Source organism: Choloepus didactylus, chromosome 23 (genome assembly GCF_015220235.1).
Source record: "Choloepus didactylus isolate mChoDid1 chromosome 23, mChoDid1.pri, whole genome shotgun sequence".
In the NCBI taxonomy this organism is placed as follows: domain Eukaryota; kingdom Metazoa; phylum Chordata; class Mammalia; order Pilosa; family Megalonychidae; genus Choloepus; species Choloepus didactylus.
In genome coordinates this window covers 7,967,301-7,989,470 of record NC_051329.1, presented here as the reverse complement: position 1 = coordinate 7,989,470, position 22,170 = coordinate 7,967,301, and the positions used below count along the sequence as shown (strand labels likewise).

Below are 22,170 nucleotides of genomic sequence, written 5' to 3'. Positions count from 1 at the left end.
GCCTGGAGCAAATGTGAATGCAAAGATAACACTAGAGTAAGAAAAGTCATCTTAGCACTGGTGGGGTGAAACCACACCTGATGTGGCCATCTTAGGAAAGTGGGGATCAGTAAGCAGACATTCCAGAAATATAGTACATTATTCCAAGATTCCAGGTCTCAAAACAGATGTTGTAATTCATGTGGCTATTTGCAATGTGTTACTGTTCAGATTTACCAATTTGCCCACATATCCTTTGCTTCTCATTAGCCAATTCAAAATAGGAAATTAGTTAAACAGGTAGTAGAGGATTGAAAAAGCAAAAAGGGAACATTAGCTAACACAGATAACAACTGAAGGAAACAGCTGTCACCTTTCAGGCTGGAGAACAAAGAGATTGAGGTTATTGGGTGTAGAAAGATCAGAAAAGGGACCCTGGAGAATTGGTTTTCATACCTCAAAGGAGGGGGACCATCAGACTCGTGCTAGTCACCCAAGAATTCAGGAAAGGGGCCCTGCAAACCTGGACTCAACCTCTGAAGAGGGGCTGCTTTGGAAGAAGCACACTAAGGCTGACAGGCACACTAAGGACCTCGAGACTGAACCAAATGCTGCTGGGGGACCACGATAGGAACACAAGCCACCAACAATGAGCAAGTCCCTTCTTTTCCTGACTTCCAGTCTCCCTGTATCTCCCATTGTCAGAACTTAACAGGAAGCAGCTAACAAAGGATCAATGTGGTCTGCAGCCCCAATATTACAGAGCAGGCTAGAGAAAAGTGGATTTGGAGCAGAAAAACCAGCACAGCCTTCCAGGTCCTGTGTGATCTCACCTCTGTCTACGTTTCCAGCTTGATCCTCTATGTTCTCCCTGTCAGGTAGTCAATTCCAATCACACTGGGCTTCTTTTTGTTTCCAGAGAAACCAAGCTCTTTCCCACCTGCAGGCATTTGCACTTGCTGTTTGCTCTGCCTAAAGTATCTTTTCCCTCGGACCTCCCATTATTTAGGCCATAGCTTAAAGCTACCACCTCAGAGAGGATTTCTCTGCATTTCTCTGTCTGCCAAACTGAAGACGCACTCCTCTCCCCACTCATGCTCTATAAAATGCCTCATTTTCAGTTCCTTCATAACATTAATCACTATTTAAAATTACCTTTTTACAAGATGGTTTCTTGCTTGTTTCTTGTTTCTTCCCTAAAGAATACGGGGAAGGATCAGTGTGTCTTACTTGCTGCTCTATCCCTGGGGTAACAAAACAGTGCCAGGAATATAGGCTCAATAAATGTGATGAATTAATGAATTTTAGAAAAAGCAAAAACTTCCATATATTTATTAGACTGTGGGAGCTGGAAAGAATCTGGGAGAGCACCGCCCAATTCTGTCATTTGACAGCAGGGCAAATTGAAGGTAAGAGTGGAAACAATATGCCAAAGGGCATGCCGTGAGTTCGAGACGATTATATCACCTACTTTTGCAAATACTTTCACAGACATCACCTTATCTTACTTTCTATGGTTCCGGGTACAACAGTAGGGTCTCCAAAACCTCCTAGGGGACCAAAGAGAGAGAATGGGTGAGTGACCTCTTTCCAAAACCCCAGGAGGTTTCCCCAGGCAAGAGCTGTAACTGGACACCTTCCTTCTGTCCAAAGCAAACAAGATACAAGACACCCCTGCTTCTCTGGGAACATGATGACAGGGGCTCCTCTGGGCGGGAACAGTGCAGGTTGTCCCCATGGGGTTAAGGCTGGTGCAGTAACAGCCAAGAGACCGACTGAGGCCCTGCTAGTAAATTGCTGGGTGACCTTGGACAGCAAGTAGGATACCTCTTTCCATTGGTTCTCTATTGGCCCAACTGTAAAATGGGTGAGTGCGCTGGGCTAAGATCTTTGAGATTGGTTGGTGGCAGGGCTGTGCGAGTTTTGCATACTGGCAGATGAGATTCTTTCAATAAGCCTTTTAAACCCCAGAGGGATCAAGGTGCTGAAGATGCCAAACTGTTGGAAGAGCCAAGCTTCCCAGGTCACAGGGGAGGTCGACGAGTCACAAGTCGTATTCCGGCCATGCTGGAACGAAACCGGAAGTCCCAAATCCGGTCCACTTCGAGCGCGGACCTACAGCCGCGCGACTAAATACCCCGAAGCCGAGCTTCAGCCCCGGGATAGGGAGGAGTTTGGGACCTGCCAATGGCAGCTCGGGCGTCCTTCCACCGCAGCCAATAAGAGCACGGAGACGGTAAAATTTAAACCCCCCTCACAACCCCGCCGCGCTCCGCTGGGACATGGCCCCAAAGCAGTGTAAAAAGTGCGGCCGCTCGCCCCGCCCCCGCCGGGGAGGCGGGGATAAGGGCGGGCTTTTCCTGCCAGTCCGCCTATCACCACGGGCATCTTGCGGAGAGGCGGGCAGCGGCGCCAATCACGGCAAGCAGCCGTATCTCCGCGGAGCAGTTGGCTACAGTTGTTGCAACTTTTTTCGAAAGCTCCGTTTCCCGGGAGATCCCAGGCGGTGACAGAGCCGGGCTATGGCTAGAGGTATTTCCCAGTGGCCAGCGCCTGGGCGACTGGGTGGGGGTGGGGGGGCCACCCTGGAAGGGGGTCGTGGGGGGGTGGACGACGGCGGGGAGGCGCCTTCCTGCGGGCGCCTCGGGCCGAGCGCCGGGAACAGGGGGAGTGGAGGGGGGAGGGGCTGCTGCGGAAACCTTCCCTGCCCGGGACCCCCGCCCCGCACCCGACTCCCCTAGAAGCCGTGCTCCGCCCCAGCCCCCGCAGAGTGTGAGGCAACCGAGCCATATGTCAAAGCTCTTTGGAAACTAAAGCGCAGCGCACCTCCGGGGAGTGTGTGTTATTGACACAAAACGTGGTATCGCCCACTTTTAGGCTCTCTCTTGTTGGGGAAGGAGGTGATCCCGAAACGAGAGCGCTTTTTGAGCGGCAAGGAGGGGGGCTGCAGGGTATCCAGACAGGGATCTTGCATCTTGGGGAGCGCGCTGGAGTGGACACCGCGCCAGGCGCCCTTCCTCTCCATGCCCTGAGTCAGCTCTGCGCCGCCGGGGCGGGGGCCGAGCTCTGCCGGCCGACTTAGGGGTGACACGGGTCCCCTGGCAACTCCCGGGGCGACCCAGCGCCCTGCAGTTGGTCAGGACTCCCCCCCACTGCAGATGCTTTGGGTGGGCTTGTGCAGCCGCGGGAGGCAGCGACCCTGCACACAGCCCTCTGCATACTTAGTTTGCTGTCAGGACAGTAAAACCCACGTTATGCGGCAAAGCGATCTCCCATCACAGACGGTTTCCAGCCGCTGTATCTCCTTCATGCTAAAGGGCCCAAAACTTAAGCTTGAGGGTTGAGGGGAATTTTTTTTTTTTCTAAATAAGTTGCGGTTTTACGTTTTTCTCAAATTTCGAAATCATCACATGTTAGTAGGAAGTTGCCTTAATGCAGTTTGCTCTCTATAGCAATAATAATGAATAAAATAATCATTCATTCTGCAAATCTTTATTGGGCCCCCCTTTTTTTTTCAGGTGCCCAATTGCATCATTTATTCTCCCAGCATCCCTTTAGGGGCTTTTGGGACAAGGCTTGCCCAGATTACTAATGAAGAAATGAGGCATAGAGAAACGTAGGTTAAAGAGCTTCATAACCCAATACCCACAGAGAAAATTAACACTATTTTTTTTTCCCCAGGAAGGTGGTAAGCACTTTTCTAAAAGTATATTTTTAAATTATCTAACAAATATTAATAAAATTATGCTTCTCTGGTTCATTTTTTCCCATTACAGCAAAATCACTTAAAACTACCTGTTTTGTAAGTGGTGTGCTTTTTAAAAAAACAAAGATGGCTTGCTTTAGTTAATCTATGAGGGAGAAAAATGGACTACATTTATTCAGGAAATATTTAAGATACAGGCAAATAACAGTTACCGTTGAGTGCCAGACCCTGTATTGTTTCAGTTACTCTTTACAAATTGTTATTCCCATGTTATTCCCATTTCTCAGAAGTGGCCATGCTGTGTCTTTGCTTGTTTGGCTCCACCTCCCTCACTTAGCCAAAGTGAAGATGAGTATTTCCCCAGCTCCTACCAGGACAATCTTATAAATTGCCTTTGTCATTACTGTTTAGTGATTCTCACTGTCTCACTTGATACCAGAATTACTAGTTACCTGTTTTTTAGGCTTTGGTACTCTTGCAGGCTATTACATTGAGCATTTAGAATGGTAAATATGAAATCAGAGTAGCTCGGATAAATGAAGGGTCAATCTTTTTCTTCCAGAAAAGTGGTCTTTGTTCCTAATGTGCAGATCATTTTGAGAGTGCTTCTGGCCACACCAACAAATGTTCAGATACCTGGCAATTCCTCCCTGGGTTTGAAGTTTTTATAATCATAGCAATAGACTCAATCCAAGTATATTAGTTTGAGCAGGATCAGTCCATTTGTTTTTTTTCCATCTCTACTTCCACTGTCAAATGGCCTCCGTCAGTTTTCCCAGGCTTTGTTTCATTATCCCTCAGCAGCAAGAGAGGTCCCCAAGAACACAGACTTTCATCATGTGACCCTCCCTATTCCCTTCTGCCCCTCCCAAACCTCCCCAATGCTCTTAGGATCAACTCCGCAATCCTCACATGGCCTCCATGGCCCTACCCACCCCTCACTGTTATGTTCATTGCCATCTGCCCCTGTTATGTTCATTGCCGTGTCCTTAGCGCAGGGCTTGGAACACAGAAGGTATTCAATACATGTTTGTTGAATGAATGAATGAATGATGAATGAATGAATCAGTATTTTGTGTCTGGATTTGAGGGAAGCAATATAAATTCTTCATGGTCAAGTACCCTCAGAGAGCAGAACTGGGTCCAGATCCCAGCTCTATTACTTGCTAGTCATGTAACTCATAGGTAAGTGATTTATCTGCCTTGAGCCTCAATTTACATATCTGTGAAATAGGAATAATAGTATCTTCTCATAAGCTGTTGGGAGGATTAAATTAAATAATGCATTAGTAAAGGGCCTAACATGTTATAGACATTCAATAAGTGTAGCTAGTAGTGTTAGCTGTTAGTATTTTAACACAGAGTAAACATTCAGTAACTGTTAGCTATTGGTTGTTGTTGACTATTTCTGTGAGATCTGGGTGACTATAAGGTTTTATTTCTGTTGATAGGTTGGTTACGTACATATAAACAAACATCTCATGGGTGGAGAAAGGAATGAATGTTTTGAAACTTCTATCAAATGATTTATATTTACATCTTCTAGGTACTAGAACTGCAGAGAAGAGAGGAATGGTGTTAGACTTGTATTTTAATGTATCCCCTGCATTTGGGGGCTAAAATGCAGAGAAAGCTATGGCGATGAGGGGAGGGCCTTAAAATAGTATTTGAAGTGGAAAAGATGATCTGTGCTGCTGCTTCCTGCCCCAAAACCACGATTCCCATGGTAATTTGGCAATAAAACACACACTTCTATGCCCTGCAGTAGCACATTTCAGATGGCTTAGCCCGGGTGTCAGTGTACTTTAGAATCTTCTTTTGTCCTGTGGGTAGTCTCTTGGGTATTCAAGTGTGGTAGGCTCTGCGGAGGGCATGGGCCATTTCCCCTACCCAAGTAGAGTCAATGGTGGGGGTGGGGGTGAAGGCTAAAGGCTTGGGGGGGAAGGGGTCCCCAGCCCCACCTTGGAGGATGCTAAAGCATGAGCTGATTTGGGAGGCACTGTCTTGAGCAGCATCCTGTCATTTAATCCTACTTGGTATTATCCCTTCTAAGGAGAGGTGAGGTAGGGAGCCAATTTTTATCTGTGAGTACTGGAAGATATCCGGGTGGGTTGTGGAATTCAAGATTCTTAGTTTTTATCCAGTAGGTCACTGAGGCCCGGACTGGGGAAGTGACTTGGCCCGGGTCACAAAGCACCTCTGGGGCAATGCAGGGAGAGAAACCCAGGCTCTGCCTCCCAAGCCAGGACTCAGGCTGCAGGAGCCAGAGTCCCAGGTGTCTTATTTGCATCCATGACTTTGCACAAACACAGGGAATCTCTGGCCGTGGGCCCTGAAAACCCTAATGCTAGAGCATAGAGGCACAGGGCAGTGAGCTGGGCTGAGCCGGCCACCAGAGTGCTTGAACACCTGCTTCCCCAGGCCCTTTACTTGCTAAACCCTTGGGCAACGCTTTTTGCTCCTTCCCACCTCAGTTTCCTCACCCCTAATGGGGAGGGGTAGTGGGTAGGAGCGCTGGCTCTGGGGTGAGATGGTCTGGGCTAGCAATCATTTCTGGTTCTGAGAAACTGGCCAAGCTCCACACTTCTCTGAGTTTCAGTTTCCCCATGTGTGGAAAAGAGGTGATAATGGCATCTAAGTTCCTAGGCTGTCAGGAGGTTTGAGTGAGATAATGTAGGCAAGAGAAGCACCCAGCAGACTCCTCATTATAACCCTGGCTCTGTCTCGGTAGGGCCTTGTAGGGATAGGGCTGTGGCGCCAGGACGCCTGGCTTTGACACCTGGTCCCTGGCTTCCTGGTTTCAAGCCCCTGCACCCCCTTGAGCCTCCGTATCCCCGTCTTAAGCGGGATGACGACTCGACCTGAGTCCCATGAGGTGGCGGGGAGGAGCCAATGCTTAAGGGGACGCCCCGGGCACCAGGAGGCCCTCGGCCGCCGAGTTCCCCGCTGCTGACTGCGCCTGGCACCAACCGGGCTCCCAAAATACGCGCTGAGCCCGCGAGAGAAGGAGCCCGGCGGGCGGGCGGGCGAGCCCGGGCTGTCATTATCATGTTTCCCACCCCTTCCTCCCCGAGTGGCTGAGGCGGCGGCGAGAGGGGGCGCGCCCGAGCCGGGATTCGCCGCGGCGCACGGTCCTGCCTCCCTCGCGCCCTCCCTCCGGAGCGGCCTCGCAGCGCCGCCCCTGCCAACCCCCTCCCCGGGCCGGGAGCCGGACGGTGGGCGCCTCCGTGCCTGCGTCCCTCGCTCCTGGCCGGCCCGGGCTGCCGCGGGCGGCGTGGGTGTCGTGGGCCCTGCCTCGTCAGCGCATGGGGGAAGGGGGCGGGCGTGGGGCGGCCGCCGGCCCTTCCCGGGGCGGCCGCGGCGGGCGCTGGTGGCGGCCGGCCAGAAGCAGCAGCAGCGGCAGCGGCGGCGCTGGTGGCCGGGCCGAGGCGAGGGCGAGGTGCGCGGGGCGCGCCAGCCATGGGGCCTGGCCGGGCTGCAGGTGGGTGTGGTCGGGCCCGGCCGCGGCGGTGTTGGGCGGTGCGCGGGCCCGGCCGGGCCGGGCGGCGGGAGGGCGAACGCCGGGCCACGGGCCCGCCCGGCCCGGCCGGCTGCTGCCTCCGGCGGCACGGGGCGGCCACCACCGCCCGGGCCCTCGGAACATGGCTGCGGCGGGAGGCGCCGCCTCGGCGCCCGGCGGCCCGGGCGGCGCCCGCTCCCCGCGCCGCCGCGCCTGAGCGCCCCCTCCCCCGCTTCCCCCCCCGGGTCCCCCTCTCCAGGCAGGAAGATGTCCAAGCCCCGCGCGGTGGAGGCGGCGGCGGCGGCGGCGGCGGTGGCAGCGACGGCCCCGGGCCCGGAGATGGTGGAGCGCAGGGGCCCGGGGAGGCCCCGCACCGACGGGGTAAGCAGGCACCCTCCCGCTCTCCCTCAGCGCGCCCCGAGGGGCCGTGCGGCCGCGCGCCCCGCCTGGGCCTGCCCGCCAGGGACCGGGCAGCAAGCACGTGGGCGCACCCCGGGAACCGCGCCCGCGCGGGGCGCCGGGCCGGGGAAGCGTCCCTTTCCGAGCCGCCTGTCGGGGAGTGGCCTCCGCGCTCTGTTCCGCCATGACCCGACCCTGGCCACTGGGCCGCGGCAGTAGCTGACCTCGGAAAAGTCTGTGTCTTTGTGGCGTTTCCACGCCCCTCAACCCAGCTTCCCCGGAGGTGGCTTTCCTCCCAGGGTGTGCGGGGCCTGCCCGGGTTCCTCAGAGAGGCCCCGGGTCACGCTGACTTGGTGTCATTTGTTTGACCTGGCGTGGTTTCTGGGTGCGCCCTCCTGTCTGCGCTTACTCAGAGGAGAGGCCCACACCCCAGACTCCAGTGGTGACCCCGCCGCCTCACCAGCCTGCCCGCCCTTACCCAGGCGGGGTGCGGTTTGCAGGACCGTGGCCGCCCTGAATACGCTGGCTGTGGGCACTTCTTTCCTTAGCTTTCCCCGCCCCTGTCATGGAGCAAGAATTCCCCCAACCGCAGTCCTGGGAGGCTGTCCGCCAGCCGCAGTGGTTTGAGGGGGCCTGGGCTTGGGCACATGGAAGGCCCAGGCCTTCCCGGCAAGCCTTCCGAAGCTGGCCTCGGGACCAAGAAGTGGTTCATCAGGTTCCGTGGACTTTTTCCATGCTGGAGCTCCAGCTCCATCCAGGAGGAAGAGCCCAGCCCTCCAGGCTCCCAGTCTGGTCTCCCTGGGTCCTTCTGGCCAGCCTGTTGCTTGTAGGTTGTTCCCTTCCCATATAGACTCCTGTGATGCAGCTGGTTCTCCTGCTGGCCAGATGAACTCTTAGCAACCAGGGTTAGAGACTGCCTGTGTTCAAGCAATGTTTGACTTGGACCTGGGGGGTTCTGAACTGTCCAGTGCTCTCCTGAGTCAACTGGGGGTGCCATCCCCTGGTGGTCAGGCTTTTGAGAGATGATGTTGATGTTGTCTGTTATTGTGTTTTGTATCCTGGTTTCCCCTCTCCTTAAATGCTGTGAGATTACTTCTTCAAGCCTTTTTTCAGAATATGCATTTGTCTTTTTAGGAGAATGTATTTACCGGGCAATCAAAGATCTATTCCTACATGAGCCCGAACAAATGCTCTGGAATGCGTTCCCCCCTTCAGGAAGAGAACTCAGTTGCACATCACGAAGTCAAATGCCAGGGGAAACCCATAGCCGGGATCTGCAGGAAGCGGGAAGGTAAGCCTCTGAAACGGCCCCTGTTCTGACCACAGCTGGGCTTGTCGCAGAAACCATGTTATGTATTTACCCAGCCTTTTCAATCCCACATTCTTGCTGTTCAAACCACGTTCGACCCTGCTGCTGGGGGTGGGGGGTGCTGCCCCAGAGTTCGTGTCCTGTCTGACAGGTTTTCCCTGCTCTCACAAGCGTTAGGCACGGCCTTCAAGCTCCATGATCTTGCCAAGTTGCACAACTAATGCGCCTGACCTGCAATTTAAAAGCCTTACAAGTGTTAAAAGTGCAGAAATAATGAGTTTAGTCGTACAAAGCCAGGCAATTTGAGCCCTAACTGCTGTGTTGTGTGAACTTGGGGAAGTTACTTCCTTCCCTTTTATGAGCTTCCCTTGACCTCATTTCTAAAGTTTCTTTCCACTCAAGTGTTCTGTTCTACTCTCTGAAACAGCCCACTCTACGATGAAATTTGGAGTTAAAATTTTTAATGAGAAAAATACACGGTTATTGAAAATCCTATCTGCAAAACAGGCAGAAACCTCTTAGAAATTGTATATCTAATCCAAATATTGCCTTTTAAAGTTGCTGGGGAAGCATGAGCTTTCCCCAATTCACCGGGCTCCTTTCTTAATTACAAGTAGCCTTCAAGAAGTAGAACCTCTGCTACCAGCAGCTCCATACAAGGCAGCTTGAGTTCATTAACAGAAAACATCATAAGTGATGATTTAACCCAACCTCCCAGCCTAGATCTGAGAACAAGGGGTGGGGATGTCCTAAACCAGGGGCAGGAGCCAGCTCTGGTTCGATTTCCCCTAGTGCACAGGGTGGTATTATTTTAGTTGTTCTTCTAAAGACTTGGGCTTCAATCCTAGCTCTGCCACTTAAAAGGAAACAGTTTGGGGTAGGTTGCTGCCCTTTTTTGAGCCTCAATTCTCTCATCCATAATTTGGGAGAGAGTGTGTTCTACATTGGAGCTGTTCCAAGCATTAGTTAAAGCATGAATGCCAAAAGGCTCTTCAAAGTGCTCGGTAACTCTTGGTTCTTCCTCCTGGACTGCGAGCTCCATGCCCTGTTCATCTGTGTATCTGAGCACACGGGAATCCGGGGAGGGTCTGTCTAGAACTAATGGTCAGCCAGACTCACATTCCTTTTGGAAGGGGGCAGAAGGTAAACTGATTCACATGCTCACATGGTGCATAAGCTAGCGCACAAAACCACTTGCCTCATGGTGATACTAAATGGCAACCATTAGAATTTTGGGTCAGAGGTTCAACCCCAAGGACCAGGCCCTTGTCAATTCTTAGCCTTTTTTCCTGCGGTGACGCAGACTGCTGTGATGAGTGACGCCCACACACACCACACATTGCTATGGTGATGTATGACGTCCTGGCCTTAGTTCCCGCTGGGTCCACTCAAGGAAGCCTGCGAGGAAGTGAGAACAGCTCAATGGGTTCTGATTCTCTCTTTTTAAAACTGAGATATAATTCACATGCCATAATATTCATCATTTTAAAGTATATAATTCAGAACAGTATTGTATTCAGAAAGTTGTATAACTGTCACCACTATCTGAATTTCAGAACATTTTCATCATCCCCCAAAGAAAGCCCAAACCCTTAGTATTACACACAGCCCCCCAACTCCTCTACCCTTGGCAACCACTAATCTACTTTCTTTGCCTATTCTGGGCATCGTGTATTAAGGGAATCATACAATATGTAACCTTTTGTGTCTGGCTTGTTTCACATAGCATAACATTTTCAGGGTTTCTCCATGCTGTAGCATGTATCAGTACTCCGTTCCTTTTTACAGCTGAATAATATTCCATAGTTCCACTTTTTTGGCTCTTATGAATAAAGCTGCTCTGGAGTCTTGATGTGGACACGTTTTTAATTCTCCTGGGTGGATGCCTAGGAATGGAATTGCTGGGTCATTTGGTAATTCAGTGTTTAACTTTTTGAGAAACTGCAAGACATGTTTCCAAAGTGACTGCACCAGTTTACAGCCCCATAGCAACATATTATTTATTTGTTTTTAAAAAGTAAAAGACAAAAAATGGATAGTTCACCAACACTGGTGCTTTGCAACTGTTTTTAGTTCTAAATCGTTCATGATGGACCTCATGGCCCCCTGACCTGTCTGCCCGAACTCCTTGCTAAGTAGCGTGGTGGGGGCTGAACCTCAGGCCTGTTACAAGAGGGAAGCTTTTCTTGCAAGTCTGAAACGTGAAGCGTGCCAGGCAGCTCTTAGGGAGAGTTCTTTATTGGGCAGGAGGTTCTGCTCTGTCCCCTCACTCCTGTTCCTCAACCCCAGCCCCCTCTTTAAGAGTTTAGCTTCCTTCTTGGTTCTGCAGCCCAGCTCTTGAAAGCTTTTCACTGCACTCACCAGCTTTGATCTCTGTGGTGCTTGAGACTCGAGGCCTCTCTCCCATCTTGAGATGCCGAAGCTCAAAAACTGCCCAGTGTCTTGGTTAAAAACTAGATCTAGAAAGAAAAAAAGTTACAGCTCAGTGCTTCTCCCAAGCCAACCATTGGTGGGCCCCAGGCTTTATAGGCTGATAGAAGCACCCTGACTCTCTCTTCTTAAAGCCTGCCTTAGAGTGCAGCTGAGAGTGTAGAAATCAGCAGACGGAATATAGGACAGACGTGTGGCTTTCTCACCCTCTGCCTGCAGAGAAAAGAAACCCTGGGAACGCAGCACGGAGCACCGCGAAGGCCGAGGAACAGAAGATCAAAGACGCCAGGAGGGGCCCCCTGGCACCTTTTCCAAACCAAAAATCCCAAGCAGCAGAGCCTCCCAAAACTCCCACCTCGTCTTGTGATTCTACCAGTGCAGCTGTCACCAAGCAAACTCTGAAAAAGCCCGTCAAGGGCAAGCAGGCCCCGAGGAAAAAGTAAGTGCCTCCTCGAGGCCTCCTTCTGAGGCAGAGCAGTTCGGTTCTCCTTCCAAGTGGGGCCTCCGGGTGCCAGCTAGGGCTGAGCACTTCCCCGTCTCAACCTCTCTCACGCTGAAAACTCAGATTCCCTGGGTCCCAACCAGCGATGCCATTATTTGTCAGAATTGCATTCTGGCTGCCGGAATAGAGAGCCTCCCCTCCCTGCCAAGTTGGAGGCAGCCTGTCTTTGAAAGGCTCTCTGAGGCCCTCGGGGCAGGTGACCTACTGGCCATTAGGCCCCAGTGGACAAAGGTGTCAAGTAACACAACATGGTCTCCAAGGAGTTGGGTGTTTTGTAGGTGTGACTGGTTTTCAGTACCAACGCTCATTTTCTCCTCTCCCCTTCTCACCCCAGAGCTCAAGGAAAAACCCAACAGAACCGCAAACTCACAGATTTCTACCCTGTCCGAAGGAGCTCCAGGAAGAGCAAAGCTGAGCTGCAGGTAGAGTCACGTCTTTTAGTACCAGCTCTCGTGGAGCAGAGTGGCCTGGTGGGTGGTACATGACACGTGGGACTGAGCTTCGTTTGTGTCATTCTGGGGCGAGTCTCTTTGCCTGCCTGGCCTCGGTTTTCTGCTCGGATGGGGTCTCGGGCGGCTTGGCATCACTGTGAAGGCAGCTTGTCCAGGACTGGTTGGCAGGTTCACTTGGAGTCTGGGACAGTGGGGAAGGCAGCTTGCCCTTTCCGAGGCTCGTCTTGTCTGCTCTTTGGAAGTTTCCAAGTCACAGCTCATGGTAGTAACACACACTGGCTTGGGAGCCAGCCCGGCCTGGGTTCATATCTCAGTTCTGCCACTTCCTGGGTGTGCGACCTCGGCAAGTGGACCTCTCCGTGCCTCAGTGTCCCTGTCTGTAACATGGGGATAAAAAAGTACTTTCTTGTGAGGGTCATTGTGAGAATTAGGTGCCCTAGTGCCTATAAAACACTTGGAACCCTGCCTCGCACACCATAAATGCCAAGTCCCTCTCCTTAGCATTGCTGTTGCTTCCCCGGGGCTGTCATTACCCAGGCAGAGCTCTGTCCTTTCCTCCTCTAGCCTCTGTCCCTGGGAACAACCATATCTGATGCAAGTGAGGGGCGGTTGTGGCCTTTCTGTGCGGGAAGTCGGGGTGTGGCCTGGCCCTGTCCCCGAGGCCCTCCAACTCAGGGACTGCTGGGTCAGCATGCCCCTCTCCCACACCCCCAAAGCAATCTCAAGTCTAGGGAGCCATGCTGATGATTGCCTCCCCCACAGAAAGGTGGGGAGCCCTGCTTTGTTAGTTTTAGTGTTTCATTGCTTACATGGACTATTTCATTGCTTTTTATTTTAAATTTGCAAATGTAGACCCAGTGGTCTAATATTTTCTCTTTTGCTTTCAATTGATGAGGTTTTGTTTTGGAAAAAAAAAAAAACAAAAATAGGAGGCCTTTTACTTATTTCTTCCTCCAGAGTGAAGCTTTGGCTTCATTTCCATAGAAAGGCCATGTCTTAAGGCCAAGAATAAGCTGTTATAAAACGTTGGCCTGCGGCGGGAGGCTGTGCCAGGTCACTCAGAGGCAGCACTGCAGAGGCCGAGGCAGGCGCCAGGCCACAGAGCCCAGGAAACCTCTGCTAATGGCCCGGCTGCGGCGTGCCCACGCCGGGAGCGCCGTGGGGTGCAGGGATGGGGGGTGGGCCAGCTGGGGTTGCTTTTTTGATTAAAGGAACAAGGGCTTTTCTGTCTGGAGCAACGCAGGCTGCATGGGACACAGCATAGGTTTTCTAAAGCTTGCAGCTGCGAGGAGAGCTGAAGGAGCACACTCTTGCCTCCCGAAGGCTTGGCCTGTGGGCGCCATGCGCAGGCCCTGCCACAGGGATGACAGCCATTTGCAAGACAGAGCCACGCAGAGTCCCTCGCTGTTTGTGGTGACTCAGCCAAGTACCGTGGCAAAACGGCTGTTGCTTAGGGTGTTGCCTTTTTGTGGCTGCAAAGGTGAAGCCCGAGGTTGAGTAGCTGGGCCTTGTCTAAGGGGTTGCTGAGTCCTGGCCTGACCGCCCTGGGCCAGCAGGACCTGGGCGTGGGCTGGGCGCCAAAGTGGGACCGGCCTCGGAGAGGGGTGGGTAGCCAGCGGTGAAACTGAAATGAAAAGCTGCAAAGACACCTCAGTGGGTGTGAAGACATGGCAGGCAGGGCAGGATCCAGGTACAGGGCAAGAGGGTGGAAACGGGCCACGGGGTTTGAACACAGGGAGGGCCTGGCAGAGGTGCCCTGAATCCCTTGGAGCTCTGCTGCAGAGCCCCTCGGTGGGATGGGAGCTGGCTCCTGGGCAATGTCCTGGCTTCTTCATCCCCAGCCCAGCCCCAGGGCCCCAACATGTAGCACTGTCAGCTGATTCACGAGTGCCTTGGGCCTGTCCTGCCCTTCCTGTTTGCAGGCTCTGCTCACTTCCCACTCAGTGCCTCCAGGCCACCCTGCGGGCTGCTGCTGGGATTTTAAGCCCAGAGCTGGTTGCTTGCACGCTCAGACCCCAGAGCCTCCAGGCTGAAACCCAGAGCCTTGGCTCTGCAGTTGAGCCTCCCAGCCTGGACCCAGCCCTCATAGGCTCACCTCCCCATCACCCTCTCCAGTCCCCACCCATCAGCCCCTCACACTTCTGTACTCTCCTGGGCCCCTGTGCTTTCCTCACTACTCTTTGCACACTTATGAGTGCAAAGCGATTCATCAAGGTGGTAGTGGTGTTTTGAGGGCTTGCTCTGCACCAGACACTGTTCTAGGCCAGGAGATTCTGCAGTAAATAAGATCAGGCCCCTGTATTCATGTAGCTTATATTTAAGTGGGGAGCTTTTAGCAATAAAAAAGATAACTGAAAAGCATGATAATTTCAGACATGATGCTACATGGATGTAATGAAACAGGGCAGTTAGAGTGGCTCGTTTAGGGGACGTCTCTCAGCAGAGACTGAAGGGGGTAAGAAGCAAGCCGTGCAGGTGGAGTGGGGAAGGGCGTTTTAGGCAGGGGGATCAGCCAGTGCAAAGGCCCTGAGGCCAGGACAAGTTGACCTTTTGAAAGAGTCTGCCAGTGTGTCTGGAGTGTGGCAGTAAGGGGCCTGGGCCCTGCAGAGCCTCACAGGCCACCAGCAGGAGTTTGGATTTTAATTCCAGTAGCACTGGGAAGATATTGAAAGGTTTTTCATAACCTTTTTTCTTTGGAATAATTTTAGATTTACAGAAAAGTTCCAAAGATGATACAGTTCTCATAGACCCTTCCCCAGCATTTCCCACGGTACATTTGCCACAGTGAAAGAACCGTGTTGGTACATGACTACAAGTAAACTTTCTGGAAGGTTGTAAGCAGGGAGATGGCATGATCGCATTTTTGTTTTTACAAGTCCCCTCTGGCTGCTGTGTGGACAGCAGACTGGGGGCGGGAGGCCAGCACGCCACTGTCACAGGTGACCAGGCAAGAGCAGGTGTGGCCCGGCTGGAGGTAGCCGTAGCAGCGGGAAGACTGCACAGAGTACTTGTGAGGTGGCCATCCTCCTAGACCTGTCAGCCCCCTCGCGGTTGCAGAGACCTGCTCTTACGCGCTGTGTCCCCAGCACCTATCACAGTGTCTGGCCCATCGCAGCTGTCCAGGCACACGGGTGGCCTGAGTGAGTGGAGAAGTCACCTGTGGGCTGCAGGCTGGTTCTGTTGCTGGTGGTGGTAGCAGTGGGGGGCGGGGGGTTCTGCCATTTGCAGCCCCCACATGTGCTGTCTGGTGTGGTAGAGGGCCACGCTGGTGGGCACTGCTGTTTGGGGGCTTCTGGTCTGTCTTCGGCATTTCCTTTTGCTCCCTGGTGTCCTGTGCTCCCTCAGAGCCGTGGGGGTGAGGTCAGGTGTGCAGGCGACCCTGGACGAGAGTTGGGACTGGGAGTGTCCACCTCTCCAGCTTCTCCTCGCAAGCCTGCGGTGACCCTCCAGGTGGGAGCCTCTCTCACCCGTGGCTGCCACTCCTGCAGAGATGTAGCTTGGGTATCCTAAACATAGGCATCTGCATCAGCCAGCAGGTGGGAGGGAGATGGGGGGCTCATGCCCCATCTAAATGGTGCAAACTCTAGTCAGCCCCAGCCAGCTGGATATGAAGTCGGATCCCTGATATTTAGATGTTGGCAACTTAAATATTTTAAAAGCACCCTGTGCTGGCTTCTTAGGGCTGCCATAACAAAGCATCGCAAACTGGGTGGCTTAAAACTAAGAACTGTGCTCTCCCGCAGTCTGGGGGCTGGGAGGCCACCGTCAAGGTGGCAGCAGGGTCACGCTCCCTCGAAGGCTCCGGGGCAAGTCCTTCCTGGGCTCTCCCAGCTCCTGGTGGCCCCGGGCGTTTCCTGGGCTTGTGGCAGTGTCACCAGTCCCTGCCGTGTCTTCACATGACGACCTGCTCATGTGTGTGTCCTCTCCTCTTCTTAGGAGGGCACCTTGGGTTTAGGGTCTCTGCTAAATCCAGGACGATTTCATCTCGAGATCCTTAACTAACTACATCTGTTTCCAAATCAGATTCCATTCTGTGGTTCCAGGTGGACATGAATTTGGGGGGACACTCTGACCCACCGCATACTCTGTAGGCCATGCAGAGCACACCCACAATCAGAGTCTGCCATTGGGCCACCACCCTGGCCCTCCTGGTCCAGTTGAACCCCAGGTAGCAGGTGGGAGACGAGGAAAAGGAGGGGTACCTGGGGGCCTTGGCATCCTTTCAGGATTGGTGTCGGGGGCCAGCTGGGACCCAGCCCACCCCTTCCCGGTCCCCTCAATGGGGCTGTGGGCCTGGCCTGGGCGGCAGCACCCAGGGCTGCCACCTCACCCAGAAGGGCCAGGAGAGAATGCTGATTCTGCCTTTTATTTCTTTTTCCAGTCTGAAGAAAGGAAAAGAATAGACGAGTTGATTGAAAGTGGGAAGGAGGAAGGAATGAAGGTAAGGTTTCGGGCTGAGGCCACAGGATCACACTTGCCCCAGCGGGGAGCCCTGGTCTTGGCCCAGAGCAGCCACCATCTGCTTTAACCCTTTAGTGGTCATGTGACTCCTCAGATTCTGTGAGGCTTTCAAGGGGTCAAATGCTAAAACTTGTTAAGGAAACCTCCTAAAAAGGAGACATAAATGGGCTTTGTATGTGAAATGTTATTCTGGGGAAACTTTTTGTGATTAAAATATACATAACAGAGTTTACCATGTTAACTATTTAAAAATGTACAATTGACTGGCATTAAGTACATGTGCAGTGTTGTGCAGCTTTCACCCCTGTCTGGCTCCAGAACTTTTCACCTCCCCAAATGGAAACTTTCCCCTCCCCCAGCCCCTGGCTTCACCAATCCACCTTCTGACTCTATGAATTAGCCTTTTCCCGCTATGACATATAAATGGAATCATAGAGTATGTGGCCCTTTGTGTCTGGCTCTTTAATTTAACATTATGCAGGGAAACTTTTAAAAGGAGAGATTTATAAGTTTTTCCTAAATTCCGTTTTCCTGGGAAATTGCAATGCCCAAGAAATTTGCTTTTTTCTGAGAATATTTGAAACATGTTTGGGTGGGGTGAGGGAGGGGAGCAGCTCTCTGCAGTGGTGGCCAGACGGGTCTGGATCAGGACCCAAGGGTCTGAAAGCTTCGGTTTCCACCAACTATCCCAGGGGGTCAAACATAAGGAGAAACACAGGAGGGTAAATTATGGAATAAAGGAGAGATTCGGAACACTGGGGCTACTATCCCCCAGAGGCCTCTAGCATGGTGCCCAAACAGGTCAAGTACCTGAGGTTGAGTCCCAGCTATACCACCTCCTAGCTGTGCGACCTTGGATGCACGGCTCTGCTGCCCAGAGCCTCAGTTTCCTCATCTGCACAATGGGGCAGTGCCTAGTTCGCAGACCTCATGAGGATGTGATGTAAAAATGCTCTGCCAAGTGGCACGAGGGGACCCTTAGGGGCGATGATAGGGCCTTAAAGCAGGATTCTTGTGGCAGTTGCACAGCTCTCTCCACTTCATAAAACCCATCAGACTGTACATTTAAAAGGAGTGAATCTTACAGCATCCCTCAGTGAAGCTGTTGAAAGGACGGGTTGCAAGGCCTTGGGCATCTGGGACACACATCACACACGGCATTATCTGTTGCTGTCAGGACCAACCTTCTCTCTTGTCACCTCCCCAAAGATTGACCTCATCGATGGCAAAGGCAGGGGCGTGATTGCCACCAAGCAGTTCTCCCGGGGCGAGTTCGTGGTGGAGTACCACGGGGACCTCATCGAGATCACCGATGCCAAGAAGCGGGAGGCCCTGTATGCACAGGACCCCTCCACGGGCTGCTACATGTACTATTTTCAGTATCTGAGCAAAACCTACTGGTAAGTCTGCTCCTGCTTGGAGGGGCTCCTCACCCCCACCCCCACCCCCCAGGCAGAAGGAGAGGACAGGCTGACGGGCCCAGGAGCCCCCAAGAACGTCCTGATTCCAAAGGAAAGGGCCGTGCTTTTTGTGGGTTGGTCTTCTTGTTTAGTTCTTGTTACCTTTTTTCAAAGCTGTGATGTAGCTTTCCCCCTTTTCCCATTTTTAATATTTGTAATTGGAGCTGTCTTGGACACATCTCACCAGATGAGAAGCAAAAGTCAACTAATCCCATGGAAACCTGCAGAGCAGCTACCTGGCCTCTCGGCTCTTTGAGGCATTTGCCCAGAGCAGCCCTGGAAATCGCTAATCGCTTCTTTCTGGACATGGCCAGAGTAGCTAATTTTTATTCATTTTGCAAAACTCAGCAGTTGCCTCGTGTGCCTCCCTAAAGAGCTTTATGCCTTCCCTCCCCCACCTCCTGCCCCAAACCTGCCACCCAGTGCCTCTCCAGGCTCTTAAAAAAAGACTTTTTTGAATGGAACTGTTTTCCCCCAAAACATGGTTATAAATCGACGGTCCACCATAAGGGAGAACAAGCGGGACCCCCCCGGGGTTCAAAGACCCCTTTATCATTTGCATCCTCTGTTACCTCCCCGCCCCTCCTCCAGCGTGGATGCAACTAGAGAGACGAATCGCCTGGGAAGACTGATCAACCACAGCAAATGCGGGAACTGCCAGACCAAACTGCACGACATCGACGGCGTGCCGCACCTCATCCTCATCGCGTCCCGCGACATCGAGGCCGGGGAGGAGCTCCTCTACGACTATGGGGACCGTAGCAAGGCTTCCCTCGAGGCCTACCCGTGGCTGAGGCATTAACCGGCCCCCTGCAGCACCCCCCCTTCACTGGACAAAGTGCCCTCAAAGGGAATGGAATTTTTTTTTTTTACACACTTAATCTTAGTGGATTACTTCAGATGTTTTTAAAAAGTATATTAAGATGCCTTTTCACTGTAGTATTTAAATATCTGTTACAGGTTTCCAAGGTGGGCTTGAACAGATGGCCTTATATTACCAAAACTTTTATATTCTAGTTGTTTTTGTACCTTTTTTGCATACAAGTCACAAGTTTGTGCTTCCGTGCATGCAGTCAAAGACTCGGCACAGGTTTTAGAGGAAAGAGTCGGACGCGGACTGGGAGGCTGGGCGATTCTCCTGCCTGGAGCTGAAGAGCCAGGGTGTCCCCCCCACATCCCCCCCCCAGTGGCCGAGGACACGGGGTGTGAGGAGGACGCTGCCCCCTCGGCCTGGTCGGGACCCTCCAAGCTCTTGTTCCCCTCACGTCTCGACAGGCACACATTTAAGCGTATGGATATTTTTTAATAAGGTTTCACGGTAAGCTAGTCTTCCCCTCTGCTTTTTCGAAAGCTTACTGGCCCCGTGGCCCGTGACCGCGGGTCAGGCCTTTATTTACTCTTCCACAGGGCTGCCACTTTTCTCGGCACCACAGAGCATCAGGGCGGGAATCAAACCAGAGGCAGGCAGGGGAAAGCATGGCTTACCCACCCCCGCCAGGGCAGGGTTTCCTGAAACTGGGTTAATTCTTTATAGAAATGTGAACACTGAATTTATTTAAAAAAAAATAATAAAAATCAAAAAACAAAAAATCAAATAAGAAAAAAAAAAACCACAGAAAACAACTTAAATGTACATAGGTCTTGATGCGAGTGAAGTTGCTGTGCTTTTTTTTTTTCCTTCTTTTTTTCCCATTTTCTTTTGTAGAAGATATTTGAGATGGTACTCTATTCTAATAATCAAAAATAAAGTTTTGTAGCGGGACCAGAAATTGCTTACCTGATACCTCCCTCCTGATTCTGCTGGGTTGAAGGTTGGAGACCTGCTGTCAAGGCCTTCTGTTTGTCAGACCCCCTGGTGTCCTTCCCGCCAACTGAAGCGTGAGCTTCCAGGCACTGAAGTGCGGGACCCTTTCCCCAGCCGCCACCAGAGCCAGCCTCAGGAAGGCACCCAAGTGCGCAGGGCAGTGGGCAGGGCCCGGTGTTCAGGAATCAAGTATAAGGCTAGAAAATTTTCACCCTGACTGTGCTGTCCCTTCCCAAGGGGAGCTGGTCCTTACTCCCTGCTCACCCTCAGTCCGGGGGGCTGGGCTCTGGAACAGTCGCCTGGGATCAGCCACCCCCTGGTCCCAGGTATACGTGGAGACAGGTGCGAGAGCCTGTCCTCGTCCTTGGTCCCCCACCCCAGGCCTCACGACGGTGCTACCTAAGAAAGTCTTCCCCCAGCCCGTCCCCACACTTGCCTGGTCAGCGGTCAGCAAATCAGAGGAGGAGCCAGCAGGAGTGTGTAAATGTGAGATGAAATGTCTTGGATGTACCTGCTTGTGGTTTAGCTTTGTATTTAAAACAAAAGCAAAGGAAATACACTTGAAAATTATTTGTCATCATAAAACAAGACAAAAAATTAAAATATTTATTGCCAGGCGAGGCCACTTGTGCGTCTTTCTGTTTTCGCAAGGCAGAGGTAGAATAAGGCCGTATTTGATTGTCTCTTCACGCGCCAGAGTCCAAGTTCTGGTTGGTTTCTGTGTCTTCTGCGTAAGGGGCCGTGGGATGGTTGTGAGCTGTGACTGTTGCACGCCAGCTTAGCGCTGGGCACACGGCAAGCAGCTGTGCAGTTGAGCTGCTGTCGTTGTTACTGTCGCTTTCGGTTTACCGGCCTTGGTTCTGAGGCGGCTGGCTCAGAATCATCGAGCACACCTGCCTCACCCCAACCTGCTGGGCGTCCATCCTGCCCACCCAGACCTCTGTCTGGCTGCCCAGCTCCCTGCTTGCCCCGTGACAGGCTGCCTTTCCCCACGGCCTCGGTGCCTGGGCAGTCGAGGCACAACAGGACCCTGGGGAGAGCCTTTGGTCGAGAGGTGTAAGGCCCAGTTCCGGCCTCAGCTTGATGTGCCCGTTTGCTGTGTGCCCTTGGGCAAGTGACTCACCCTTCCTGTGCCTCAGTTTCTTCTTCTGTAATATGGAAACAAGAACTAGTTATGGCGGGATTGTGAGGTTTATGAGAATACCTAAAAAGCACTTGAGGAGTGACTTGCATGTAGAGGACCTTCAGGAAAGTATTAGTTAATTAGGATTAAAGATTTGGGTGGTTTCTACCACTTCACTGTTAAGTGCTCAGGGCTGCCTCCAAGTTCTGATATTTAGTTGTGTTTCATTTTATTAATTGATTTATTTTTTGGGAGACTTGTGCCTCCTGAGGGCTTGGTTGAATGCCCGCTTCTAAGCCTGTTCCTTCCATGCTGAGTGTACCGGTTTGTATATATTATGTTGCTCAGAAAAAGCCATGTTCTTTGATGCAATCTTGTGGGGGCAGGCATACTAGTGTTGATTAAGTTGGAACGTTTGGATTGAGTTGTTTCCGTGGAGATGCACCCCACCCAACTGTGGGTGATGACTCTGATTGGATAGTTTCCATGGAGGTGTGGCCCTGCCCATTCAGCATGGGCCTTGATTAGTTTACTGGAGCACTGTATAAGCTCAGACAGAAGGAGCGAGCTTGCTACAGCTAAGAGGGACACTTTGAAGAATGCACAGGAGCTGAGAGGGTAGCTGACAGACATTTTGAAGATGACTGCTAGAAGCTGATGCAGACATTTTGGAGAAAGCCATTTTGAAACGCCACCTGGGAGCAAGGAGACGCCAGCCACGTGCCTTCCCAGCTAACAGAGGTTTTCCGGATGCCATTGGCCATCCTCCAGTGAAGGTACCCGATTGTTGGTGCCTTACCTTGGACACTTTATGGCCTTAACACTGTAACTGTGTAACCATATAAACCCCCTTTATAAAAGCCAATCCATTTCTGGTATTTTGCATCCTGGCAGCACTAGCGAACAGGAACACTGGTTTGGTAGACGCCTGCTTTGTGGGATGCAGTCTGCAGTGTGGGAGCAACCAGAGCCCAGCTGGCACCTGGCTGTTCCCTGGTGTCACGCCAGGCCCTGCCTCGAGGAAGAACGCTCCGACCCACACCCCA

The 22,170-nt window shown here is 52.3% G+C and overlaps 1 protein-coding gene across 4 annotated transcripts; it reads left to right on the top strand.

Moving 5' to 3' along the window:
- Positions 1-2,437: 2,437 nt before the first annotated feature.
- On the top strand, positions 2,438-20,556 carry KMT5A (lysine methyltransferase 5A). Of its 4 annotated transcripts, none has more exons than XM_037817139.1 (8): positions 2,484-2,511; positions 7,448-7,565; positions 8,718-8,874; positions 11,542-11,761; positions 12,159-12,246; positions 16,658-16,717; positions 17,947-18,137; positions 18,789-20,556. In XM_037817139.1, exons 2-8 carry the CDS (start codon positions 7,452-7,454, stop codon positions 18,997-18,999), a joined length of 1,041 nt encoding a protein of 346 aa, XP_037673067.1. In that variant the 5' UTR covers positions 2,484-2,511; positions 7,448-7,451; the 3' UTR covers positions 19,000-20,556. The 4 variants fall into 4 exon arrangements, with proteins under 4 accessions (XP_037673068.1, XP_037673067.1, XP_037673066.1 ...); XM_037817138.1 differs by having other exon boundaries at positions 2,487-2,511; positions 7,444-7,565; XM_037817137.1 differs by lacking the exon at positions 2,484-2,511 and adding an exon at positions 7,127-7,166 and having other exon boundaries at positions 7,444-7,565.
- The last annotated feature ends 1,614 nt before the right edge of the window (positions 20,557-22,170 follow it).

Bases quoted from the DNA above. Each gene is read 5' to 3' on its own strand.
- KMT5A (XM_037817137.1), top strand. From the start codon at position 7,145: ATGGGGCCTGGCCGGGCTGCAG. The intron at 7,167-7,443 runs GTGGGTGTGGTC...CCCCCTCTCCAG, and splicing joins GGGGCCTGGCCGGGCTGCAG to GCAGGAAGATGTCCAAGCCC. The intron at 16,718-17,946 runs GTAAGGTTTCGG...ACCTCCCCAAAG, and splicing joins GGAAGGAGGAAGGAATGAAG to ATTGACCTCATCGATGGCAA.